The 25678-nt window shown below is 42.1% G+C and overlaps 1 protein-coding gene across 8 annotated transcripts in view; it reads right to left on the reverse strand.

Moving 5' to 3' along the window:
- The window catches only part of TMEM164 (transmembrane protein 164), a 195547-nt gene that overhangs the window by 58876 nt on the left and 110993 nt on the right, over positions 1–25678 (reverse strand). For 7 of the 8 annotated variants that reach the window (XM_066250296.1, XM_066250295.1, XM_066250289.1 and 4 more), the window contains one exon: positions 12987–13053. In XM_066250296.1, coding sequence (XP_066106393.1) covers positions 12987–13046 — 60 coding nt within the window. In that variant the 5' untranslated portion in view covers positions 13047–13053. Of the gene's footprint in view, positions 1–12986; positions 13054–24930; positions 25189–25678 lie in introns of those variants that run through there. The other variant, XM_066250293.1, reaches the window with a different exon arrangement.

Raw genomic sequence — 25678 nt, forward strand, 5'->3', positions numbered from 1 at the left:
GGGTTGTTTTCTTATTTTCCCTTTCTAATAGTTCATTATTAGTATATACAAATGCAAATTATATCCGGATATTTCTGGATAGATATGCATGATATTTTACTGGTTTCACTTCTCATTCTAGTAGTTTATAGAAATGTATTCTAATTCATGCAATCATTCCCCTTCCCCTTCTCATAAATACCCCTCCACATTCACCTAATTAGAACACTTTTTGGGTTTCTCCCTGAATCAGTGCTTCCAAAATAGCTATTTTTTAGGATTCCAAATAAAGACTTGTTGCTCCACTTTGGCCTTTAGTTTTTTAGGTTAACATTTCACATAAAGAAATACTATTCAGCTATAAAAATGAATGAAGTGCCTGACCAGGTGGTGGCGCCGTGAATAGAGCGTCGGACTGGGATGAGGAGGACCCAGGTTCGAGACCCCCAGGTCGCCAGTTTGAGCGCGAGCTCATCTGGTTTGAGCAAGGCTCACCAGCTTGAGCCCAAGGTTGATGGCTTGAACAAGGGGTTACTCGGTCTGCTGTAGCCCCCTGGTCAAGGCACATATGAGAAATCAATCAATGAACAACTAATGAACCACAATTAAAAATTGATGTTTCTCATCTCTCCCCCTTCCTGTCTGTCTGTCCCTATCTGTCCCTCTCTCTGACTCTGTCTCTGTCACAAGAAAAAAAAATGAATGAAGTACTGACAGACACATGCAATGATTCAGATGAACTTAAAAACTTTATACTAAGTAAAAAAGGTCTGTTAGGAAAGGTCACATAATATATGATTCCATTTACATAAAATGTCCAGAATAAGCAAATTCGTAGAGACAGAAAGTAGATTAGTGGTTGCCAGAGCCTGGACATGGGGGGGTAGGGAGACACCACTAATGTGTACAATGCTTCTTTTGGGGATGATAATAAGTAGTGGTGATGGTTGCACAGCTCTGAATATAGTAAAAACACTTAATCATATGCTTTAAAAGATAGTAATGCTATATAAATTATATCTAAATTAACCCTCTCCAAAAAGTGACTGAAAAAAGAGAGAACAAGGTGAGTACTCATTTGTGTAATGCCTTTAAAATTTTTCAGAGCTCCTTGCTATCTCTTCTGTTATTTCTTATGTTTTCTTTATAACCTATTTGTGAGGTAGAGATAGCAGATATTACTAATCGCAGTGGACAAATGGGAAAACTAATGCTTGACATGTTCAAGTTAACTGGGCAAAGTTCCAGGTCACAGTCCACAGCGGGGTAGGACTGGAAGAGGGCGCTCAGGAGAGCCACTGTGTCTCACCCTGGAATTTCCTGGAGGGCTCTCTTAAAATGAAGATGTTTTGAAATCAGCTCTGGTGATTGTAATCGGAGCTGATAACCATAGGTCCACAGACCTGAGTGAGTGAAATCACCTGCTGGATAAGGCTTTTATTGCATAAGGAAACACTGCTTGCGGTAGTGGCTCAAGTTTGGGGAGAAATCATTGGTTACAACTGCCAAAAGATGTTCCTTATTTTAAGGAAACAAACTCAAGACAATGAACAGCAAATTCTGCAGGCAAAAAGGCTACTTACTGCCTGGCACCCTCACTGCTGCCACACATCCACGGGCTCAGAGCTTGGGCCTCATGACAAACCCAAAATTCTGGCCATTTTATACAAATGGGAAGAATAACCGGCAGAGGGCCTAATTCACCTGTCAGGTGAAAGGGATGGCCGGTTCCCCAATCAAAAGGGCTGTCATGGAAACGTGCATAAACACAAAGGAGCTGTTAGTCAATGGAAAAGAAAGTCTGCTGGCGAATTTGAATCGCCCTCAGCAAGGCTAATTCAGAAACAAAGCCCCCTACACTTCATCATCCATAACCCAATAGCTCAGGGAGCTGGGGCCAAACTTCTGAAAACTAACATCAAAACCACATGTCAATAGAAACACCCCTCAATTTCTGAGATAATATTAGGAATAGTAGTAACAACGATGGTATCTGACACTTATTAAGCACTTACTCTGCAGCAGGCACAGGGCTGAGTGCTTACCACACATTATTTCCAATCATCTCAGCACCATTTCCCAGATAAGAAAATGAGGTCACAGCAGTGATTTACCCAATGTCACAGTGCTAAAGGCAGAGGCGCTACAGACAGGCTGGCTCCAGAGTCCACACTTTCGACGACTATGCTATATTAACTCTTACCATCTATGCAGAAACAAAAGGACTCTGAGAATACACAGCAAACAATGCTAACAGTTGTTACTGCTCAATGACTTCTATTTTGTTCTGGTGTTTCTCTGTGTTTTCTATTTTTTCCATTATAAACTTATATTACTTCTGTAAAGAAAACGTTTATAGCCTGACCAGGCAGTGGCACAATGGATAAGAGCACTGGACTGGGACAGGGAGGACCCAGGTTTGAGACCCCAAGGTCACCAGCTTGAGCACGGGCTCATCTGGTTTGAGTAAAGCTCACAAGCTTGGGCCCAAGGTCACTGGCTAGAGCAAGGGGTCACTTGGTCTGCTGGAGCCCCACGGTCAAGGCACATATGAGAAAGCAATCAATGAACAACTAAGGTGCCACAATGAAAAATGGATGCTTCTCATCTCTCTCCCTTCCTGTTTATCTCTCTCTCTGACTCTGTCTCTGTCAAAGCAAAACAAAAAACAGAGAAAACATTTTCTAGACACAAGGCACAAAAGCCTCATGCTTTTTGTTGTTTCCTTTTTAATGTATTGAAAAATAACCAACTTTGTTTTACTAACTTTTATTTTCTTATTTATACTTTTCCTTATTTCACAAATTTTCAACAGTAAATGTCTTGTTGTAATCAGGAAAACATTATTAAGAGGTTTAAAAAATATCTCTCCTTGGAAAACATCATCTATCACCCCTCTGTCTTCACACCAAAGATTTCAGGTGTATGAGAGGGATTCATGCAACTTCTCTGAGCAACACTGAGGTTCAGGTTGGTTGCTTAACTCACTTATTCTATCTGTGGATACTTATCATGTGCGAGGTATGAGGCCCTGCAGGGGACAAACACCTCAAAAGACACTATTCATGCCCAGAGAAAATAGCTAAGATGTAGTGCTGAGAAGCTGGGGACAGGGTGACTATAAAGTCCAGTCAAACTATGGCATTCTAAGCAGTTATTAGAAAAGAATGACTTATCTCCATACCTGAAAATATTACTGATTATCTCCTGTTATATTAAGGGAAATATACTACAGTACTGTTTACAGTATAATGCCAAGGAAATCTAAATCCAAAAAACCAACAACCCCAGAAATATGAAACGCTTCATCTACATTTATGAGCAAAATAAAATGGAAAGATACATACACCTTTAACACAACTTATTACGGGGGGACAGGATTGGAAGTTGGGGCAAAATGAGTAGCTTTCTCATCATACTCCTCTGACTGAATGGTTTACCAATAAGCATGCAATATTCTTCTTAAAAAAAACCCTTAAAAGTATAATCAGTCCCCCAAATCTCAAATGGATATTGTATAAAATTTACCACAAATAGTTGATTTGGCTCAATACTTGAAAATCAATCTAAATAATTAAGACAGAGAAAGAAGAAAAATCATGAGCTTTGGGATGAGGAAGACCAAAGATCGCAGACCAGTTCTGTGGATTCCTGTTTGTCCCTGTGCAAGTTACTACAAGTTTCTAAATCTCAATCCATAAAATGGAGATGCTAATACCCACTTACAGTGATTTTCTGAGGATCAAAGACTAATAATTAACATCCCACACTGACTAAGGGCTTTCTATTTGCCAGGTGCTATACTATGTGCTTCACACATGTTAACTAACTGAATCCTCAGAACAGCTTTATGAGGTAGGGCACTATTATTACCTCTAATTTATAGATGAGAGAACTGAAACCCACAGAAGTTAACTTGCCCAAGTTCACTAACCCACATCTCTCTGTCTGTCTTTCTCTCAGGTGCACACACACACACGCACACACGAATAGCACAGCCAGGACACAAACCTGGAGACTCTGATCCCTGAGTGCGTATTCTTAACTGCACTAGGGTGAGACATCTGTGAAAGAACATTTTTGGTTGCAAAGTCTCCTATTTTCTTATTAGTAGAGATGGAAAAATAAGAAATACATGCAAACTCTAAGCACTGTAAGGGCTAAAAGATGTGACAGAGGCAGTGCCACAGGATGTCTTCTGGCAATTCCCATATAAATGACTGAGTCTATACATACAACTGGAATTCATGATTCTCCATCTTGCTCTTCAGAATTTCAATAAGTTTACTGTTTTGTACCGGTCACGGCAATCCCTCAGCTTGAATGGCCTCCTTCCTCTGCAATTTGCATGCACAGTCTAATTGTCTTTCAGTTCAGGTTTTATTTTTCTTAATTTAAAAAAAATTAGTTAGAAAATTAAATCGAACGGTGTGACATTGATGAATAAAAGTACACAGGTTCCAGGTGAACACCTCTATAGCACTTGACCTGCTGATTGCATCCAGGCTTTCTGGTGCCCGTAACAACTGCTCTCGGAGGCGGGGTGCTAGAGTGCAAAGCGTGCAGGTGTAGCTTGGCCACTTACCAGCCATGGAACAATGCACAAGCCATTTAACATCTCTGAAACCATTACCTCATATGTAAAATAGGGCCCTTGTGAGAATTAAATGATAATATGTAAATTACCTGGCACATGGTTGCAGCTCTATGAATGCTACTATTAATCCTCTTCTTTCTTAGAACTCTGGAACAACTGCAATTTAGCCATTAAGGCTTAATTGCCTTGTGATTTTGCTTTTTCACAATTTTGACTCTAGTATCGCCATAACTTGTCAGGCATTTATGCCTAATATTTGTAACTGCAAGTTCCTTGGGGGCTGGGAAAACACCTTGCCTGCTTCTGCCTCCCATACAGCGTTTAGCACAATACTTGACACGGAAAAGCGTGCAAACAAAAACCCGTGCACTGACCGGTGTGATTGGGCTGGATTCACGGAGAATGTGAGACTCTCAAAGATCAACCTGAAGCTAAAGGTAGCAACTACATATTCTAGGGTAGTCCCCATAATTTGGTTGGGATCAAAAACCCCAGGCTGCCTGGCCAGGCGGTGGTGCAGTGGATAGAGTGTCAGACTGGGATGCAGAGGACCCAGGTTCGAGACCCCGAGGTCGCCAGCTTGAGCTCGGGCTGATCTGGTTGAGCACAGCTCACCAGCTTGGACCCAAGGTCACTGGCTCCAGCAAGGGGTTACTCGGTCTGCTGAAGGCCCACAGTCAAGGCACATATGAGAAAGCAATCAATGAACAACTAAGGCGTTGCAACGCGCAATGAAAAACTAATGACTGGTGCTTCTCATCTCTCTGTTCCTGCCTGTCTGTCCCTGTCTGTCCCTCTCTCTGACTCTCTCTGTCTCTGTAAAAAAAAAAAAAAAGAAAAGGAAAACCAAAAAAAAAAAAACCCAGAATCTTCTCAACCTTCCAAATCCTCACACACTTTACATTCATTTGATCAGAAATGCACTGACTTTTGTAGGTCGGGGAATAGTTTTGCCCCAATCAATTCTTCAGAAAGCTAAGGGCTGTTTAGAAACCAATCTTTTTAGGTTTTAAGCACTCTCACGAAAGCAGAGGGACATTCTGCCCCTAGTTCAGGTCCAACATCCAAACCATAGCTTTTTAAAATAGCTCCATTTGCCAGTCACAAAATTAACTTGTCTAAGTCAATTAGCACATTTCCCTGGGCCAATCTGCAAGAGTGAATCTCTGAAGCCTATTTGTGTTGGTGACAACAACATTTGCCAAGCAGCACACACAGGTACAAGGTGTGCCAGCAGTAAAATTGCATTCTGAAAATGCTGAGGTAATTGCGGGCAGCAGTTAACCGCCCCAGTAATGAAGAAGATTACTAACCTCTTCTACTCAATCTGAGAGTGCAAAACATTCAAAAAAAACCACCTAAAGAAAAAGTACTGGGCAAAAGGGGAAGGGGAGTAAAGGAAAAGAACTAACACAATAGATCAACATGGATACATAAGAATGGGCAATTTTGATAATGAGGTAATAATATACTCTAGGCTTTGGGCTCGTTAGGAGCTTGATGAAAAAAAAATTATCATTGTTCTCATTATTATTCTAGTAGAACACAGATGGCTGCAAACACAACTATAGGCCACGCTGAATTCTTTGGTCTGGGAAGGGGACTGATTCAGGGCTTTAAGTTTCTTCTTTTTTAAATTAATTAATTAATTAATTTACTTACAGAGACATAGAGTCAGAGAGAGGGATAGTTAGGGACAGCCAGACAGGAACGGAGAGAGATGAGAAGCATCAATCATTAGTTTTTCGCTGCAACACCTTAGTTGCTTTCCCATATGTGCCTTGACCGTGGGGCTACAGCAGACCGAGTGACTCCTTGCTTGAGCCAGTGACCTTGGGTCCAAGCTAGTGAGCTTTGCTCAAACCAGATGAGCCTGCGCTCAAGCTGGTGACCTCGGGGTCTCAAACCTGGGTCCTTCTGCATCCCAGTCCGACGCCCTATCCACTGCGCAACCGCCTGGTCAGGCTTAAGTTTCTTTTCTGTTTGCAATCTCCCTTGCTCAAAATGCTATGCATTCAGAAGCTCTCATCAGCCCTGGGGGGGTCAAAGGAACAGGGCTGAGGATGCAGCTTGGCCACAATGCCTCATGCTGAGGGTCAGACAGCCAGCTTTGTAAGGTAAAAGCAGTAATTGAAAAGCTAATATGTAACTAGGTTCCATGACCACCCTACTTAGCTCCCAATTCTTGACTTCCATTTTCCAGAAGGTGGTTTAGCTTCGAATGGAATATATTCTTTGCAAAGTCCCAGGCATAGTTAAGGAACCCGGCATCAACAGCAGGCCAAAAACCCACTAGCTATAACGGTGAACTTACAGATTAGGCAGCACATCTATTCTTCCGCCTCTAGACTGCCCACAGCTTGGGCAAGGAAATCTCAACATGAGATCCATAAATGGACTTGTATGGAGAGGGGCACGTAGTAGTCCCTGTATCCCTAGTGAATTCATACACAAATTGTGTTTGTGTATGTATCTAGGAAGAGTTTTATCATCCTCTTCAGCCTGTCAAAGAAGTCTATGGTCTTACTCTTTGAGATGGAGGGAAGCTAAGGAGCATCTCCAGCACCTCGACTCACTAGCATTCAAAGTCGCCCTGAACTTCGGTCAGACAACACAAACAGAGTGCTGAAATCGGAACCAGGAGACCTGGGTTCTGGAGGCCTCCACCTTGGCTTCTTAAGCAAGTCATTTATCTACCCAAGGGAGATAAGATTAGACCAGACAAGACTTCAGCTCCCTGCTAATCTAATAATCAATAGTTCCATGGTACAGTTCCTCTCCTTCCCTCTAAGAAGCAAAAGAAAACGCATCCCTAAGATGCTTCATATGAAGTCAGAAAGAGAACTTCTCTACAATCTGACAGCAAAGAGCACTTACTTGTAATATGGGCAAGTGGAATACAAGTTCCTTCTTCTAAGGCATCAGCTTCTAAGACTAAGAACCAGGAGGAACTGGAGCCTGGGCATTCTCTAGCTGGTGCCAGGACTCACAGGACAGAGGGCAGCACATGGAAATTCACTGAGGACCCCCAATCCTTTAGCTGATTGTGGCAATTTCTTGCAGCCCCCTCTGCTCTCTGCTTTTATATATGTGAGTGTATGTTTGTTCGTGTTAGCACACACATTAATTAGTTCATTTTATTTTCCTTGCTTCTTCATTACTGTTAATGAGAGGAGAAAAGGATTAAAAATATAAAGGGCCAAGAAGAAATAACAAAAGTCAAAGGCTGGCTTCCTGCCTAATTGGGTCATCAGACTTAAGAAAGAGTTGCCTATTTTCCTGTGTCTTCTTTTAAGTCAATCTGAGCTCGACTAAGGGGTTGCAAAATAAAAGTCCTGAAGGCCAGAAATAGCCCAGGAGAGGTCCCAAACATTTAAAACAACCAGACCAAAGCCAATTGCTAAGGCACATGCCCAGCACCCTGAGCTTTTCTCAGCTTCATTTTAGAAAAAGAACAAACTTATTTACCAGAATGATTGAAATTGCTAGTTGAGAAAGCTCATCGAAGAAGTTTTGATGTTACGAAACATTACTTGAACATTCTTAATAAGCTGGTTTGCTATAACTTGACATTTATTTGGAAATTATTTGGTATTGTAATAAATATAAGAGCAAACCTGCCATGAGAGAGGGGAATAAGGAGAGAGGGCAAAAGGAAGGAAGGAAAAGAGGGAAGAGAAAGAAATATTGTTTTCTGTACAGAGCACTAAAGCTGTTAAGGGCTGCCTTGTGCCCCTCCTCCAATTCAAATGCTGAAACCCTAATCCCTGGTGCCACAGAACGTGACTATATTTGGAGATAGAGTGCGGTCATCATGGCAGGCCCTAATCCAATCTGATCGGTGTCTTTATAAGAAGAGGAAATTTGGACACAGACGCGAGAGGTACATGTACACAAGGGAGAGATCTTATGAAGAGGCAGCGAGAGGGTGGCCCTCTGCAAGCCAAGGAAAGAGGCTTCAGAGGACAGTGATCCTGCTGGCACCTGGATCTTGGGGCTAATAAGAGTACCTTGCCTCGCCTGACCTGTGGTGGTGCAGTGGATAAAACGTCAACCTGGAAACACTGAGGTTGCCAGTTCAAAACCCTGGGCTTGCCTGGTCAAGGCACATATGGGAGTTGATGCTTCCTGCTCCTCCCCCCTTCTCTCTCTCCCTCCCCCCCTCTCTCTCCTCTCTATAATGAATAAATAAAGTCTTAAAAAAAAGAATTGTGTGTTAAAAAAAAAGAGTACCTTGCCTCATAAATGTATTGTGAGGATTGAATAAACTAGTCAACAGAAAGCACTTTGAACAGTACCAAGCACAGAGTAAGCACTCAAGAAGGCTCAGCTGGAATCGCTGCTGGTGTTGCTGTTAAAAGGGCTGAGGAAACATCAGCAGGCTTAGTGAAGATACGCACCTTTGGTGTAACACCATACTGATTGACTAAAAATTTTACCACCAGCATTCTGACTGGGGCCTTTATTTCCAAGCTTGCACAATGGGAATCATAACATCTGTTTATGCTCCGTGGTTCTGCAAGGAGAAGACTATTTGGCTTCCTTGGGGGAAAGGTCCCACTAAAGAGAGATGCAGGCAACCTGTTTGGAGGAACCATATCCACCTCAACTGATGGCAGAGGCTATTTCGCCAAAGTTGTTGCCCAGATGCATTCCCATTCAGAATCACGAGCTCTACAACCGATTTTCCAGTGTGCTGCTTCTTCCTTGAATCTGACAGAGCTACTGAAGAAAAATGAAGCAGATTTCTCTCTGCCTGCCCCCTAAATCTCCTGAGAAAGCAGTGACAGCATGATCAGAGAGATGGAGCGAGAGAGTACTGGAGCCACATCCCTGCCTTAGCACGTTCCCTCCACAGGCAGGGAGGATTGGGCTCCAGCACTGTTCCACAAACCTGAGCCAGGAAGAAACAAACGTGCTTTCAGTTTGCTGGATTTACACCGTTCTGGGGTATTACGCCCAATAGCTCTGAGACCAAGGCAGGAGTTTTGATTCTACAGCCCACCATGTGAAGTCAGGTAAGCCCCACAGTATGGGGAAGTGCAGAGGGCGGGGCAAAGGGCACCCCTGTCAGCAGCCTCAGCAGGTTGATGCCAGCCAACAGGGCAACATTGAACTTAACGTGCCAGGCTGATTATGACAGAGACAATACAGGAAGTCCTCACTTAACATCAATAACTTTTGCTGTCAAAATAACCTGGAGATGTTTTCTCTGAACATATGTACCCTGATTTATCAATGTCACCCCATTAAAATTAATAACAAAAATAAAAAAATTTAAAAAGTTTTGCAACTCTAAGTGAAACGATGTGTAATGAAACCAATTTTACTATAGGCTAACTGATAGAAACAGGAGTTCCTACAGCATCTTGTTATAACAAAAACAACGTCATTCGAGGACCTGTCACACGGTTTGCCTGCTTTCACCCTAGTGTTCCCTTCCTCAGGAGGTTGAATGATCCATGTCGAGAGTGTTCCGTGCTCTTTGGAAGAAAGGAGGTAAGCCATATAAGCCACCTGGGGACCCTGTTAAAATGCAGAGGCAGTAGGTCTGAGGTAAGGTCTGAAATTCTGCACTTCTAACAAGAAGCACCCATCTGCTGCTGATCCTCAGACCACACTTTGAGATACAGACGAAGTACCTTAGAATTTTGAGCGACTAGGACTCTGATTTACCAAGAGTGGTCTGAGAGCCCATGCAATCAGCATTCCCTGACATTATCCCAGACCCTCTCAGTCAGACCTTCTAGGGATGGGGTTTGGCAGGCCTCCTTCCTAAGCCTCATTCCTTTAGATGATTGCTACGGGCATTAAGTTTCAGAACCATTTCTCAAATCAGTGGCTCTCAGCTGCAGCTCCACATTAGATGAGACTTTTGAAAACACTGTACCTAGGCTGCATCAGAAGTCAAGAATTTCGATCTGTGATCTGACGTCTGGGGTGGAGGAGGGGTGAAATAAAGAGATGGAGTATTAGTTTTTTGTGTTTGCTTTTTGTTCATCAGTTTGTTAGATTTTTTTTTTAGAGTACCCCTAGGTGAGCCTAGAATATAGTGAGGGTTTAAAATCACTGCTTTAGATGAATAATATTTTTTTTTGTATTTTTCTGAAGCGAGAAGCAGGGAGGCAGAAAGACTCCTGCATGTGCCCGACCAGGATCCACCCTGCAAGCCCACTAGGGGGCAATGCTCTGCCCATCTGGGGTGTTGCTCTGTTGCAACCAGAGCCATTCTAGTGCCTGAGGCGGAGGCCATGGGGCCATCCTCAGTGCCCAGGCCAACTTTGCTCCAATGGAGCCTTGGCTGTGGGAGGGGAAGAGAGAGATAGAGAGAAAGCAGAAGGGAAAGAGTGGAGAAACAGATGGGCGCTTCTCCTGTGTGCCCTGGCCAGGAATTAAACCTGGGACTTCCTCAGAGTAATTTTTCTTTTAATGTCTATTGATGTATACTGTGCATCTAGAAAAGTATGACAATTAAGGATATTCATGAGTATATGTGGGGAAGGAGTCAGTCAGTCCTTGAAGAGAGTGAGTATAGCTGTGGCTGTAGGATCTGGAGGCTTAACATGTGAAGGTATGAGTATGAGTGTGAGTGTGTGTGTGTGTATGTGTGTGTGTGTGTATGTGTGTGTGTGTGTAAGTCCCTGAACGTCAGTTTCTCCCTCTTTGACTAAATGCCGTAATACTTTCCCTATCTACCTTACACAACTATTATGTGAAAAGACCTTGTAAACCATTTGTTATCCAAAAAGGAAAATTATATGAGGTTTAAACTATAATATTATAATATTAATGTATGGGGCAAATTTAAGGCATGAAAATAGAGAGCAGAAGGGAGGATTTACCAGTGAGTTCTTCCTCTAAGCTTTCTAACATGGTTCACTAATCCCTCTGCACTCCCACACACGGGACTCTGAGGACAAGGACCTGCCACTCAGCGCTGTAGCTCCCGCTAATCTCTATGCAGGTTCATTAGCAGTCACCTGCCACAGCGGGACTCTATCTGCTAGACACAGGGGATGTGGCTTGCATCAACCTCTTGTGGGTTTAATTTTTTTTTTGTATTTTTTTCTGAAGCTGGAAATGGGGAGAGACAGTCAGACAGACTCCCGCATGCGCCCAACTGGGATCCACCCAGCACGCCCACCAGGGGGCGACGCTCTGCCCACCAGGGGGCGATGCTCTGCCCCTCCAGGGTGTCGCTCTGTTGCGACCAGAGCCACTCTAGTGCCTGGGGCAGAGGCCAAGGAGCCATTCCCAGTGCCCGGGCCATCTTTGCTCCAATGGAGCCTCGCTGCGGGAGGGGAAGAGAGAGACAGAAAGGAAGGAGAGGGGGAGGGGTGGAGAAGCAGATGGGCGCCTCTCCTGTGTGCCCTGGCCGGGAATCGAACCCGGGACTTCTGCACGCCAGGCTGACGCTCTACCACTGAGCCAACCGGCCAGGGCCATCCTGTGGGTTTAGACCAACGAGAAAGTAATCTAATTTTTGCCCGAGGGTATCCCTGGAAAAGCAGCCGGGCTTTGAAGCTCCCCAGCAGATTATCCTGGTCCAATGTGACAGATTCTACACTACAGACCCTTAGAAACATCTGGAAGCCTCTATCTAATGGGTGGGACCTTCAGTCCCCTTTCTGTTCATTGAACCTCTCCAAGAGATTCTGTAGCCTTTTTTGGGGGGGGGGGCTGTACTGGTTATGGCCTAAACCACTATTGCAGTCTCAGAGTTCCAAAATATTCTCCTATTCCAGTCATGCTCCACTGCATCCAAAAAGAGCTCCATCAAACCTCAATACTAAATACAACTTACCCCATGTAGTCAAAAATCCATGTGTAACTTTTGCCTCCCCACAAACTTAACTGCTCATAGCCTACTGTTGACCAGAAGCCTTGCCAATAGCATAAATATCAATTAATGCATATTACATGTTTTATGCAGTTTTTCTTTTTTGAGAGAGAGAGGGAGAAGGGGGGAGGAGCAGAAAGCATCAACTGTCATTTGTGCCTTGGCCAGGCAAGCCCAGGGTTTTGAACCGGCAACCTCAGCATTCCCAGGTTGACACTTTATCACTGCACCACCACAGGTCAGGCCTATTACATGTTTTATGTATTGTATATTCTATTTTTTTTGTATATTCTATTTTTACAATAAAGTAAGCTAGAGAAAAACATTTTTAAGAAAAGCACTAGGAAAAGAAAATACATTTACAGTACTGTACATACTTATTTTTTAAAATCCACATATAATTGGAACTGTGCCATTGACACCCATGTTGTTCAAGGGTGAAATGTAGCTAAGTATTTTAACACTCACATGTGCCCGTGAGCTAAGGATGAGGACAGGTAACGGATAAGGAAGCAGTGAACCCATGCTGTTTGGCATGTTGCCGGGAGGTTCCTAGAAGAGGCTACTTACCAGCCGGGTATTTACCACAGGAAACAGCAAGGCCAGAAGAGCTCCATTCAGCATGTGCATCTGCAGCCTGGACAGGAAGAAAGACAAAGTATAGGTCACACTCAGACTCTGTGGGACGGGCGGGCGGACAGCAGTGCGGCCGGTTCTGCCATGCCACACGGGAGTGCACGTAAACAGGAGGCTCTCGGGGTAAACCAGCAGTGAAGTTGGCACACATGCATAATAAATGAAAAGCTGCGCATTTTATATTAACTAAAATGTTCTGAAGAGCCTCATCACTGCCTCAAAAGCCCCCAAACACGTCTGGAATACATGTTGGTTACCACACTTCATTACATAATGAGCTCCGAGCTCCCTAAACATCCAGTCCATCCCAATCAATGGCCTCAATTGCTGCAGCTCAGGCGGCATTAGAAAAGGAAAACTGCAGTGGCCAAGTGCTCTCTTATTACAATAGAGACCTATTTCTTATACCAGGGTGCTTATTTACAGGGCCTTGTCCAACCCCTTTCCGCAAATGGCAGCCTGATAAAAAGGCTAGTACAACCCCGAGAACCTACTGCAGTGTTTTGCAAACTGTTCCCTCACCTTCCTAGAAACGCCTTCCGGGGCTGCTATCAGAGATGCTGAGGGCAGGAGTGGCAGCCTTCCAGGCTTCCTTTGATCTTTTTTACATGTTGGGCTCAGTGACTTAAAAGGCAGGGGTGGGAGCAGGGAGAAAGTGGTCACTCCAGCATCTTGTAGTAATACTGTTCCCCAGTGCGAGACACTGGGAAAACACACACCAGAAAACCCTTACAAGTTGAGAACTAAGTCAGAAACCAACTTCACTTGTGAGGGCTCTGAGGATGGATTTAGCAACTTTCTTTAGGATTAAAAGCAAATGATCCTTTACTACTAAGCAGCAAAGCACAGCGCACTGTTCCTCCTGAAAAAAAGCTGATTTGATGGGTCACACACAACCACCGCTGAATCAACGTGCCTCCGAGACCTCAAGTCTCTGCCCTCGCTCTCGCTGTCGTGCACTAACACAGCAGCGCTGAGATACGGGATCTCTCCCGTACCCGGAATAGGAAAGCAGTTCAGACCATGGAACGCCCCTAGGACACTGGCTTCTCTCATGGAGCTCACAGATGTGTGCCCAGGGTTAAGAGAAGTTACAAAGAGACCCCAGGGAGCAGTACAGAAAGAAGCCCCAAAGCTGCTTCTCATCCCCCCCCAATGTGTTTCTTACTGCTGCTCTTCTTACCAAGGCCATGATGACTGTAATGATGCTCACTAGTATATAGTGGGAAAGTATCTAATTAACTGCTTTACAGAAAACAACGTCGCTTCATTTTTCCAGCAATCTTATGAGAGGTATTTGTATTTTTCCCATTTCATTGATGAGGAAACCAGTTCAGAGAAGCAAAGTGACCTGATCAATGTCACACTTAAAGAGCCAAGATTCTAACCCAGGTTTATCTGACTCCAGACTCCAACTCTTATATCCACCTTGATGCCTTCTTTCAGAGCTTCCCTGCCACCATCCTTTGCAAAGATGACCTCAGGCAAAGAGTAAGCGGTGTTCCATTTTCCAGCCTTTTGGCTTCAGGGTTCTCCTATCACCTCCATCAACCACTGTCCGAGGCTTAATGTGCTTTCAGGGAATGACCAAGAAAAGAATGCTCTTAAGTCATGGCAGGCCATCACAGTCCTGCAGTTTAACAAGACTTGGCTTGGTCCATCAAAGAGAGGAGGCACACCCATACAATGCCTCTCCTACCCCCCCTGCCTAGCTTATTATGCTCTTACAGCAAGGTCACTCATGGGGATACTTCATGCTCTGAGAAACCAACTACTGAAACTTCTGGCTCAAGCCTCACTACCTAGAGCAGGGCCATTAACAGCCATTCCAGGCCTCAGGTGAAGTCCAGTCTGGCCTAAGTGGGCCCTCCTATGTGGCAGACGCTCTGTACGATGCACTCAGCATAAGGGACTGTGGTGCCAGACTTCGCCATTTGCCTTAAATGCTGGCATTTACACAAGACCGATTAGAAATTGGGGCACCAAAAGTTCAATCTTGAGGATGATGTACTTGATCCCAAGGGCCTGTGGAAAGCCAAAGATAAAGATAAAACCAACCGCAAGATTGAAAACAACTGATAAATTTACTAGATAAAGGCTGGCCTTGTTCTGAGTCTTCAAAAATAAGTTTCACATGCTACATATATGCCAAAGGGTGAGTTACCTATAACATATAAAAGGTCTTGCATATCAATAATTACAAAAGTATCTAACATGTATTGAGCATTTCAATGTGCCCATCACTGGGGTAAGTATTCAATTGTATCGTCTCATCTAATCCGCACAAATTTCATTATAATCATCATCTTCAGTTGCCCAGCTGAGAAAACCAAAGCACTACATGATTAAGTGACAAAATCACACAGATAATAAGTGGCAGAGGGAGAAGTCATACTCAGATGTCCCCAAGTTTCAAGCCTAAGTTTTTGCCACTACCCTGCTTCAAATCCATGACATGAAAATTACACATGTTCCATGTGTGCACGTGAGTGCATGAGTGTGTCATACTGCAGGCCAGGTAGAAAAAACTTCTGGGATGCCAGTGAGGCAGCGAGGGTCATGCCTAAAGGCACGAGAACCCCTTGTGTATTTTGTGGTAAAAAAAACTGTCCCCATTACACAGTTCACCTGCTCTTGACAGACCCAGGGCACAGCCCAACAGGTAAGCAACTGACCACATCAGAGCTCAAGGCTTTTGATTTCACTTTATACCCAGCTCCAGCTTGACACCCAGATTTCTACTGGTTATGGGAAATGAATAACGGGCCATTAGAAGGTCCTGTGAGAGTTCCCTCATCTGAACAATGGGAACAATAAGAGTGCTAACTAATAACATTATAATCAGGAGTCAATATGTATAAAGTGCTTAGAAAAGTACATGGTACATAGTAAGACAGAGTCACTTACCAGCCTAGTGACTCTGAACAAGTCACGAAAAATATGTATGTCCAGTTTCTCCAATCTTAAAACAGGTCTAATAACAGTACCTAGCTGAAATGGTTGCTGGGGAAATTTAATGAGATATGATCACATAGACTGATTAACTTAGTGCCTAAGACACAGGAAACACTTAATACATGATAGCTATTATTATCTTTAATAAAACAATGTAAATGAATATCACATTATTATTCATAACAACAAATACAGCTATTAAAACCTTCATGAGGTTATTTAGATTTCCAATTTAGTACTTGATTACAATATATGGAACAGATGACAAATTCTATGAGTGGCTACAAAGGTAAATCCATAAAAAAGAATTCTCAAAAGAAATATATAATATTATGAGCTGGACAAAAATAAAAATACAACATATCAAAAAGAATGAGACATTTAATTCTTTTTTTTGTGTGTGACAGAGACAGAGAGGATAGATAGAGACAGAGACAGAAAGGAAGAGAGATGAGAAGCATCAATTCTTCATTGTCGCATCTTAGTTGTTCATTGATTACTTTCTCATATGAGCCTTGACCAGGGAGCCTCAGCAGACTGAGTGACCCCTTGCTCAAACCAGATGAGCCCATGTTCAAGCTGACGATCTCGGGGCCTTGAACCTGGGTCTTCTGTGTCCCAGTCCAACACTCTATACACTGCACCACCGCCTGGTCAGGCTCCCCTGATCATGTCTTTACTTCCTGGGGGCCCGCAGTAATATCCCTTCTTTCCTTCCTGACATTGGCAATTTTTCTACTGTTTTTTTATCCATGTTATTCTGCACAGAGTTTTATCAATTAATTTTTTAAGAAGACAAGGTTTTGGTTTCATTGATAGTCTCTATTTTTTAAAATTTCATTGATTTATGCCCTTATAATTTAAAATTTTTTTGTTGTTTTTGATCTGAGAAAGAGAGAGGGAGAGAGGCAGGCACATAGATCTGTTCCTGTATGTGCCCTGACTGGGATCAAACCAGCAGTCTCTGTGCTTCCGGACGACACTGTAACCAACTAAGCTATCCAGCCAGGGCAATTTCTGACCTTATCTTTATTACTTCATTCCTCCTGCTTGCTTTGAGATTTTGCTTTTTTTTTCTTTCTGTATTCTTAAGGTGGAAGTTTCAATTACTTATTTGAGACCACTCAAACCTGGGTCCTCCACATCCCAGTCCGATGCTCTATCCACTGTGCCACCACCTGGTCAGGCTATAATCAACGTTTTTTGAACTCCTGTTAATGTTCATATTTTGACTTCTTCCATTGAATTACAAATGTTCTTAATGGCATCTAGAATGAGGAATATTTTCAGAAGGTTTTTTGTTTGTTTGTTTTAAATTAAGTGAGAGGTGAGGAGGCAGAGACAGACTCCCAGATGCAACCCAACTGGGATCCACCCAACAAGCCCACTACCAAGCAATGCTCTACCCATCTGGAGCCTCTGCTCCATTGCTCTACAACCAAGCTATTTTAGCATCTGAGGCAAGGCTATGGAGCCATCCTCAGCATCTGGGGCCAATTTGCTCTAACCATTTGAGACACGGCTGTGGGAGGGAAAGAGAGAGAGAAGAGAGAGAGAGAGATTGAGACATGGCTGTGGGAGGGAAAGAGAGATATTGAGACATGGCTGTGGGAAGGAAAGAGAGAGAGAAGAGAAAGAGAGAGAGATTAAGACATGGCTGTCCAGCCAGGGCAATTTCCCTCCCACATGGCTGTGGGAGGGAAAGAGAAGAGAAAGAGAGATTGAGACATGGCTGTGGGAGGTTAAGAGAGAGAGAGAGAGAGAGAGAGAGAGAGAGAGAGAGAGAAAGGAGTGGAGAAGTAAATGGTTCCTACTCCTATGTGCACTGTATAAGAATCGAACCTGGGACTTCCACATACAGGGCTGCCGCTCTACCACTGACCCAATGGGCCAGGGCCAAATGGTTTTCAATTAACTTACCTCAGATCTATTAGAGGAATAACTATCAATGGCAGCTATAACCTTAAAAAAAGTATTTCTAAAAATAATACTTGAAAATTACTCCTTAATCCATGGGTTGCAGAATGGATGTTGTGTTAGCAGGCATAAAAACAACATTAATCTCATTGTATATCTATCAGAAATCTTGAGTGACTAGGTACATTGTTAGTGAGCAGTAATATTTTGAAAGGCATCTTTTTCCTGACCAGCAGCGATCTCAACAGTGGTCTTAAAATACTCAGTGACCATGTAGTCGATAGATGTACTGTCATCTGTGCCTTGGTGTTCCATTCGTAGATCACAGGCAGAGCAGATTTAGCATCATCATTAGGGGCCCTAGGATTTTTGGAGTGGTAAGTGAACAACGTCTTCAACTTAAAGTCACCAGCTGCCATGAGCCCCTAGCAAGAGATTTAGATTGTCCTTTGAAGCTTTGAAGCCAGGCATTGAATTCTCTCTCTAGCTATGAAAGTCCTAGATGGTGTCTTTTTCCAATCTAAGGTTGTTTTATCTACACTGAAAATCTGTTCTTTAATGTAGCCACCTTCATTACTTATCTTAGCTAGATCTAGACAATCTGCTGCAGCTTCAACATTTGCACTTGTTGTTACACCTTGCACTTTTGTGTTATGGACAATGCTTCTGTCCTTAAACCTCACGAACCATCTTCTGCTCACTTCAAGCTTTTCTTATGCAACTTCCTCAGTTCTCCCAGCCTTCATACAGTTGAAGAAAGGTAGAGCTCTGGTCTGGATTAAGCCTTGTCTTGAGAGAGTGCTGTGGCTGGTTTGATCTTCTATCCAGACCACTAACACCTTATCCATATCAGTAATAACACTGTTTCAGTTTTTTTTTCATAGACAGAGAGTCAGAGAGAGGGATAGACAGGGACAGACAGACAGGAACGGAGAGATGAGAAGCATTAATCATTAGTTTTTCATTGTGCGTTGCGACAGCTTAGTTGTTCATTGATTGCTTTCTCATATGTGCCTTGACCGCGGGCCTTCAGCAGACCGAGTAACCCCTTGTTTCAGTTTTTTATCATGTGTTCACTGTAGCAGCACTTTTCATTTCCTTTAACAAATTTTCCTTTATATTCATAACCTAGCAGAATGGCACAAAGTCCTAGATTTCAGCCTACCCCAGCTTTAGACAGGCCTTCCTCATTAAGCTTAATCATTTCTATCTTTTGATTTAAAGTGAGAGACATGCGACGCTTCCTTTCACTTGAACACTTAGAGGCCATTGTAGGGGTATCAATGGGCCTAATTTCAAAATTGTTGGGTCTCAGGGAATAGGGAGGCCCAAGGGAAGGGAGAAAGATAGGAGAATGGTCAGTCCATGAAGCAGCCAGAACACACATATTTTTCAATTAATTTTTGTGTTTTATGTAAAGTGCAGTTCATGGTGTCCCAATAAAATTATAATTGTAAATTCAAAGAGTACTGATCACAGATCATATAGCAAATATAATAACACTTAACGTTACTATTTTATGTTATCATTAATAATAATAGTAACATCAAAATCACTGATGACAGCCCTGTCCAGCTAGCTCAAGTTGTTACAATGTCACCCCCATACACAAACGTTGTGGCTTTAATCTCAGTCAAGGCACATACAGGAGCAGATCGATGTTTCTGTCTCTCTCTCTCTCCTTTCCTCTCTCTCTAAAAGCAATCAATAAAAAATTTTTAAAAATTCACTGATTACAGATCACCATAACAAATATAGTAATGAAATATTCCAAGAATTACAAAAATGTGACACAGAGGCAGAAAGTAAGCAAATGCTGTTGGAAAACTGACAGACTTGCTCGAGGCAGGCTTGCTACAAACCTTATAAAAATGCAGTCTCTGTGAAGTATAATAAAACGAGGCTTGTCTGTAAATCAGAAATGTTTACAAGGACAAAGGACATTATATACTAATGAAAGATTTAATACAATAAAAATATTACGAGTATTTACATATCTAATAATGAGTCATCTAAAGATATAAAGCAAAAAATAACAGAATTGAGGGGCGAAATAGACAATTCTATGATAATAGTTGGAAACTTCAATACTTTACTCTCAATCATAAAACAGCCACAAGAAAAACAAGGAAGTAGAAAACTTTTTAACTTATTTATTCATTTTAGAGATAGGAGAGGAGGGAGGGAGGAGCAGGAAGCACCAACTCCCACATATGCCTTGACCAGGCAAGCTTGGGGTTTCGAACCAGCAACCTCAGTGTTCCAGGTCAATGCTTTATCCACTGCACCACCACAGGCCAGGAGGAAGTAGAAGACTTAACCAACAAAATCAACACCTACATCTAGCAGACATAAACAGAAAACTCTACCAAACAACAACAGAATTCACATTATTCTCAAATGTACATGAGACATTTCCCAGGATAAACCCTACTTTAGGCTACAAAATAGGACTGAATGAATTTTAAAAAAATAAATACAAAATGTACCTCCTTTAACCACAACAGGATGAAGTTAGAATCAGTAACAGAAGTAAAATGGAAAAATTCACAAATCTGTGAAAATTAAATATCACTTTAAAAAAATTTTTTAAACTTTATTTATTTATTCATTTTAAAGAGGAGAGAGAGAGAGAGAAAGAGAGAGAGAGAAAGAGAGAGAGAGAGAGAGAGAGAAGGGAGGAGCAGAAAGCATCAACTCCCATATGTGCCTTGACCAGGCAAACCCAAGGTTTTGAACCAGCGACCTCAGCGTTCCAGGTCGAAGCTTTATCCACTGCACCACCACAGGTCAGGCAAAACATCACTCTTGAACAACCCATTGATCAACGAAAAAAAGTCACATGGGAAATGAGGAAATGAAATGCAATTCAAAATCACAAGATACTATCTCACACCATTAAAATGGCTATCAAAAAACAAAGAATAAGAAATGTTGGCAAAGCTATAGACATAAAATGTGTATACACTGTTGGTGGGAAGGTAACATAGTACAGCTTCTGTGTAAAAGAATACGGCATCTCTTCAAAACATTAAAGCCAGGATTACCATGTGATCCAGCAAATCCACTTCTGAGTATCAAGCCCCAAATTTACAAGCTGGGTCTCTACAGAATACTTATACAGTACATCCATGTTCACAGCAGCATTATTCACAATAGCTAAAATGTGGAAGCAACCCAAGTGTCCATTAACAAAGCAATACACAGACAAATGTGATATATATATAATATATATATATATTATATATATACACACACACATACAATGGAATATTATTCTGACACATTCTACAACATGGAAAAATTGTGCTACAAGATGGATGAACCTTGACATTATGCTAAGTGAAATAGGTCAGTCACAAAAGACACATACTATACGGAAGAGGCAGTAGCTCTACAGGTGTTCGTGTGGAAAAAATATAACTAAACAATAATACAAGAATAAACTATGTGTGTCATGTACTTATGACTGAAAATCTTCCTTTGTCCACCCCTTAGATTACATTTATATGCAGTACCTACCTAGAGTAGTAAAAATCACAGAACAGAACGCAGAAAAGCAGCTGCGAGGAGTTGGGGGAGGAGGGAATGGGATTTAGTGTTTCCCGAGCACAGAGCTTCTGGTTTAGCATGAAAACAATTCAGGAGATGGATGCTGGTGATAGTTACACAACAATGAGTGTACTTAACGCCATTAAACTGAACACTTCAAAATGATTAAGACATTATCATTTTATGTTGTGTGTTTTACCCTGAAAATTTTTTAAAAATCTCAAAGAACTCTACACCAAAAAAAAAAAAAATCAATTTTACTTTATAATTAAATAAAATTCAAAAACATGAGAAGCAAAGAGCTGAGTTCCTCCAACCTGAAATAAGTGATCATAGATTCTAAGCCTTTTAAACAATGTTTTTCACTCTAGTCTTTTTTTTTTCCACAAAATTTTCCAACGCACAGAGTAGAAAAGCATTAAGAACCTGTGTCCATCCTCCTGGTTTAATCATGTGAACATTACTGAATCAGTTAAAGCCCTGTACACCCTTACTGAATATCTTCCATCTCAACTCTGTAAGCGGGGGAAACCTTTTTCTGAAGTAGTAGAATTCTGTGCTGTCTACGTTTTATGCTTATTGCATTTGTATGTATCCACAAACCATTTATTTTATTGTTTCACATTTATCCCCTTAAAAAGAGATACACTATATAGATACAGATATTTAGATCTAAATATAATGATATATATATATATCCTTCTATAAATTATATTTTCACTCATGACTTCATTTAATTATCCATGTTGATACATGTACCTATTTCATCTGTAATCTGTTTTTCACTGCTATATTTCTTCATGTGTACAAATATATCAGAAGTTATTTAGTCATTTTCATGTTGATGGACATCTGAATCTACTCTTTCCTTTCAGCTAGCAATAGCTCCATTTCTACCGCCCCAGAACCCAGGCTCCCTCCCCTCTGCCCTTCTGTTTCCATCACCTTTTGGTCTGAGGGCGTGCACTTTTTGCCCATTGTGTGAGGTCATGTAGCAAAGAATGCAGCTAGAATCTTTCAGTTTTTAACTTACACATCAGAAAGCATGACAAAAACTGCTGAATCTAGGCTGAGCTTATTTAAGTTTTCAGTGTCCTTCCCTGTTCACTTTTTTTCATGTTTGAAAATTGGCAGTATAAAAGTTGGACAGTAAAAATCAAGTAAGGAAAACAAACCAATACAAAAGGAGGGCTGGCTGTTTTTGCCTGTGGCTGCAACAGGTGGTTTCCCGCTTCCTCGCCGAGGACCGATGGGGCCAGAAAACTGCAGGGCCTCCAGAACATTTTTTCTAGTGAAGTTCAGGAGGTTGGCCAAAGCCCCCATCCAGAAGGTGCTCAACTAATAACAGGGGCCACTGACTGAATGGAGTTTTCATTCTAAAATTCTGTGAACCCGAATGAAAGCAATGTTCATTCCCTGGGTCCCTAATTCTAACTGGGAGATAAGCAAACAAACAGTAAAACATCAAGACAAGGATGTGATAGATGATTAACATTTATGGGTTATTAAGGTCTAGATGTATTAGGCCCCATGCCAAGAGATTAACATAGATCATCTAATTGTCACTACCACTCAAGGAAGTAGGTACTATCCATAGCATTCTTTTACAAATTGGGAAATGGAGTCTGAGACCTTAAAACCTGCTCAGAAGGCTTAAAAAGTAGCAGAACCACAAATATAACTTCATTTTATCTCATCTCCTCCCACTGCACTATTCAAGATTGCTTCAAAACATATCTATCCGACAAATCAAATATCAAATACAGGGCACTGTTTGAATACATCAAGATTATGTTCATCCAAATGATGAAATTGCTATAAAGTCATTAGACATCATACTTAGAAAAATGCTGACAGGAAAACAATTATAGTTGATCAACTTTTAATATATTAAGAAGTAGCATACATAGAATAATCCTTATTTTATTTGTTAAAGATGGGTATAGCCCTGGCCGGATTCCTTGGCTGGTTAGAACATTTTCCCAAAGCACAGAGGCTGCCGGTTTGATCCCCAGTCAGGGCACACACAGGAACAGATCGATGTTCCTTTCTCCCTTTCTCGTTCTCTCTTGTCTCTCTCTAAAATCAACAAAATAAGCATTTAAAAATAGCATTAAAATTTAAAAATGGGTACATACACACAGAAAACTGGGAGGAAATTGTATTAACATTAACAGAGGAATAATCCATCATTCTTATTTTCATCTTTACTGCTTTCTGTAATATTCAATGTTTTCCTTACAGTGATCATGGATTACTTTTATAATGAAAATAAAACATTTCTACTTCTTCACTATCTGTTGCACAGCTGCTATATATCTTGCCCAAACCTTACCTATTATGCTGTACTAATTTTTTTTTTCTGGGATTGCTCTTGCCCAATACACAGCATGGTAGATTCCTCACTCGGCTTCCTTAAGGACTGGGTGGACGGACAAAGTAAAAAGCAGACAAAAATGATCAGTCCACATTCCTCTACTCTTTACTGCTTTCCAAGCTTCCCCAGATGGGATGAGTTATCTAAATCTTCAGCATTCCTTTTGCCCGGAGATCACATATATCCAAACACATGTTTAAAGCAGAGCAGCCCAAGAGAAAGAAAAATAGCAGTTCCTGCTCTGGGAACCTTCAGAGAAACTTCCGGGAGAGGATTTGGAGAGACGAATATACTAAATCAGAAAATGTGTTCCGAAACTAGAGAAGCCAAAGCTCCCTAGGAGAGAACAAAATTCAATATGCACACATGGGAAGGAAGGCAACAGCCCGTCTATTTCTCAGGGGACGCGACCTGTGAACAATCTGAAAGCTTCTTCCCTTTGCCAAGCATTAACGAAAGAACATGTATAAAATCAAGGCAACAAGTGGACAGTTTGATGGCTCCTAGAAAAGCAGACACCCGAGCAGCATTCCACATAAGAAAAGCAATTGGTCTCTGTGAACTGCTGCTTACTTACTGTGGATTTTCTGTGTTCCTGGTTTCTACCTTTTTAATCTGTAGCATTCATATGTATGACTTTCTGCCCTTTGCCAAGAACAGTCTTAATAAAGCTTCAGGTCACAGGCAGTCTCCCAAACACTTTTAACAGTAATGAGTCCAAAGCTAAGCTAAAAAGCTGCTCCTTTAAAGGGTCCAGAGCGGCTGATCTGTTGAGCACTGGGCAAGGGGATGCTCAGATGATAAAGCCATTCTGAGACTCTTAAGACACAACGGTTCAGCCTGAGCCCATCCTATGAACTCACAACAATCCTGGAGATATGCATCTGCCTGGGGAAAGTTCTGATCTTTAAACATTTGACAGTTATAATACATGGACTCTAGAAAGAGAGTCACAGGGCAACTGAACTCTCATAATACGTGGCCCAAAGGCTTACCGGTTATCAATCTTGCAATGCCAAAATCACATGTCAGACTACTCTAATTCCCCTCAGCAACCCCCATGCTTCTCGCACCTACCTTGGCTCACACCAGCCTATAGTCCTCTCTCCATCCAGCAATGTACCCCCTGCTGTCTGCCACACAGATGAAATTTCATCTCATCTCCTTCAAAAGCCACTCCAGACTGAGTCAGCAGATAGTCATGACCAAACAATCCAACTTGCATCACAGCTCCACTCCTCTCCAGGTGTACATGAAAATAAGCGAATTTAAAGGTTTCCGTATTCTTGGGCGGGGGGAGGGGACTATACCCCTCCCTGAGACAGAAGACGTCTGCCAGCTCTCTCCTATCCACTTTTCTGACCAGCGCAGCGTGGTGAAAGCGTCCTCTGCCATTCAAAATGCACCACTCACTGGCTCACTCCATGAGCTCCCCCGCCCTGGCAGCGCACACTTGAATAACCAGGCACATTAAGCCGTGGTTGTTCACCAGACAGCTAAATTGTCTAATCATAATCTATGGCTGGGGAAATCTTAACAGCTATCCCCTTTCCTTCATTTACTTCAAAATATCCCAGCTCAGAGAGGACAGTTTCAAAAGGCTGATTTCTCTAAGAGGCTCCAGCCCTTTTGTGAAATCAAGAATTTCACCTTTTCTGAAAACAGCAGCCATCACCCTGGCCTGGTAGATCAGTGGGTTAGAATGTTGTCCCCACATGCCAAGGCTGCAAGTCTGATCCCCGCTCAGGGCACATACAGAAATCAACCAGTAAATACATATTGAAGTGGCACAAACTGATGTCTGTCCGTCTCTCTCTGTCTCTCC

Source organism: Saccopteryx bilineata, chromosome X, assembly GCF_036850765.1.
Source record: "Saccopteryx bilineata isolate mSacBil1 chromosome X, mSacBil1_pri_phased_curated, whole genome shotgun sequence".
NCBI classification, from domain to species: domain Eukaryota; kingdom Metazoa; phylum Chordata; class Mammalia; order Chiroptera; family Emballonuridae; genus Saccopteryx; species Saccopteryx bilineata.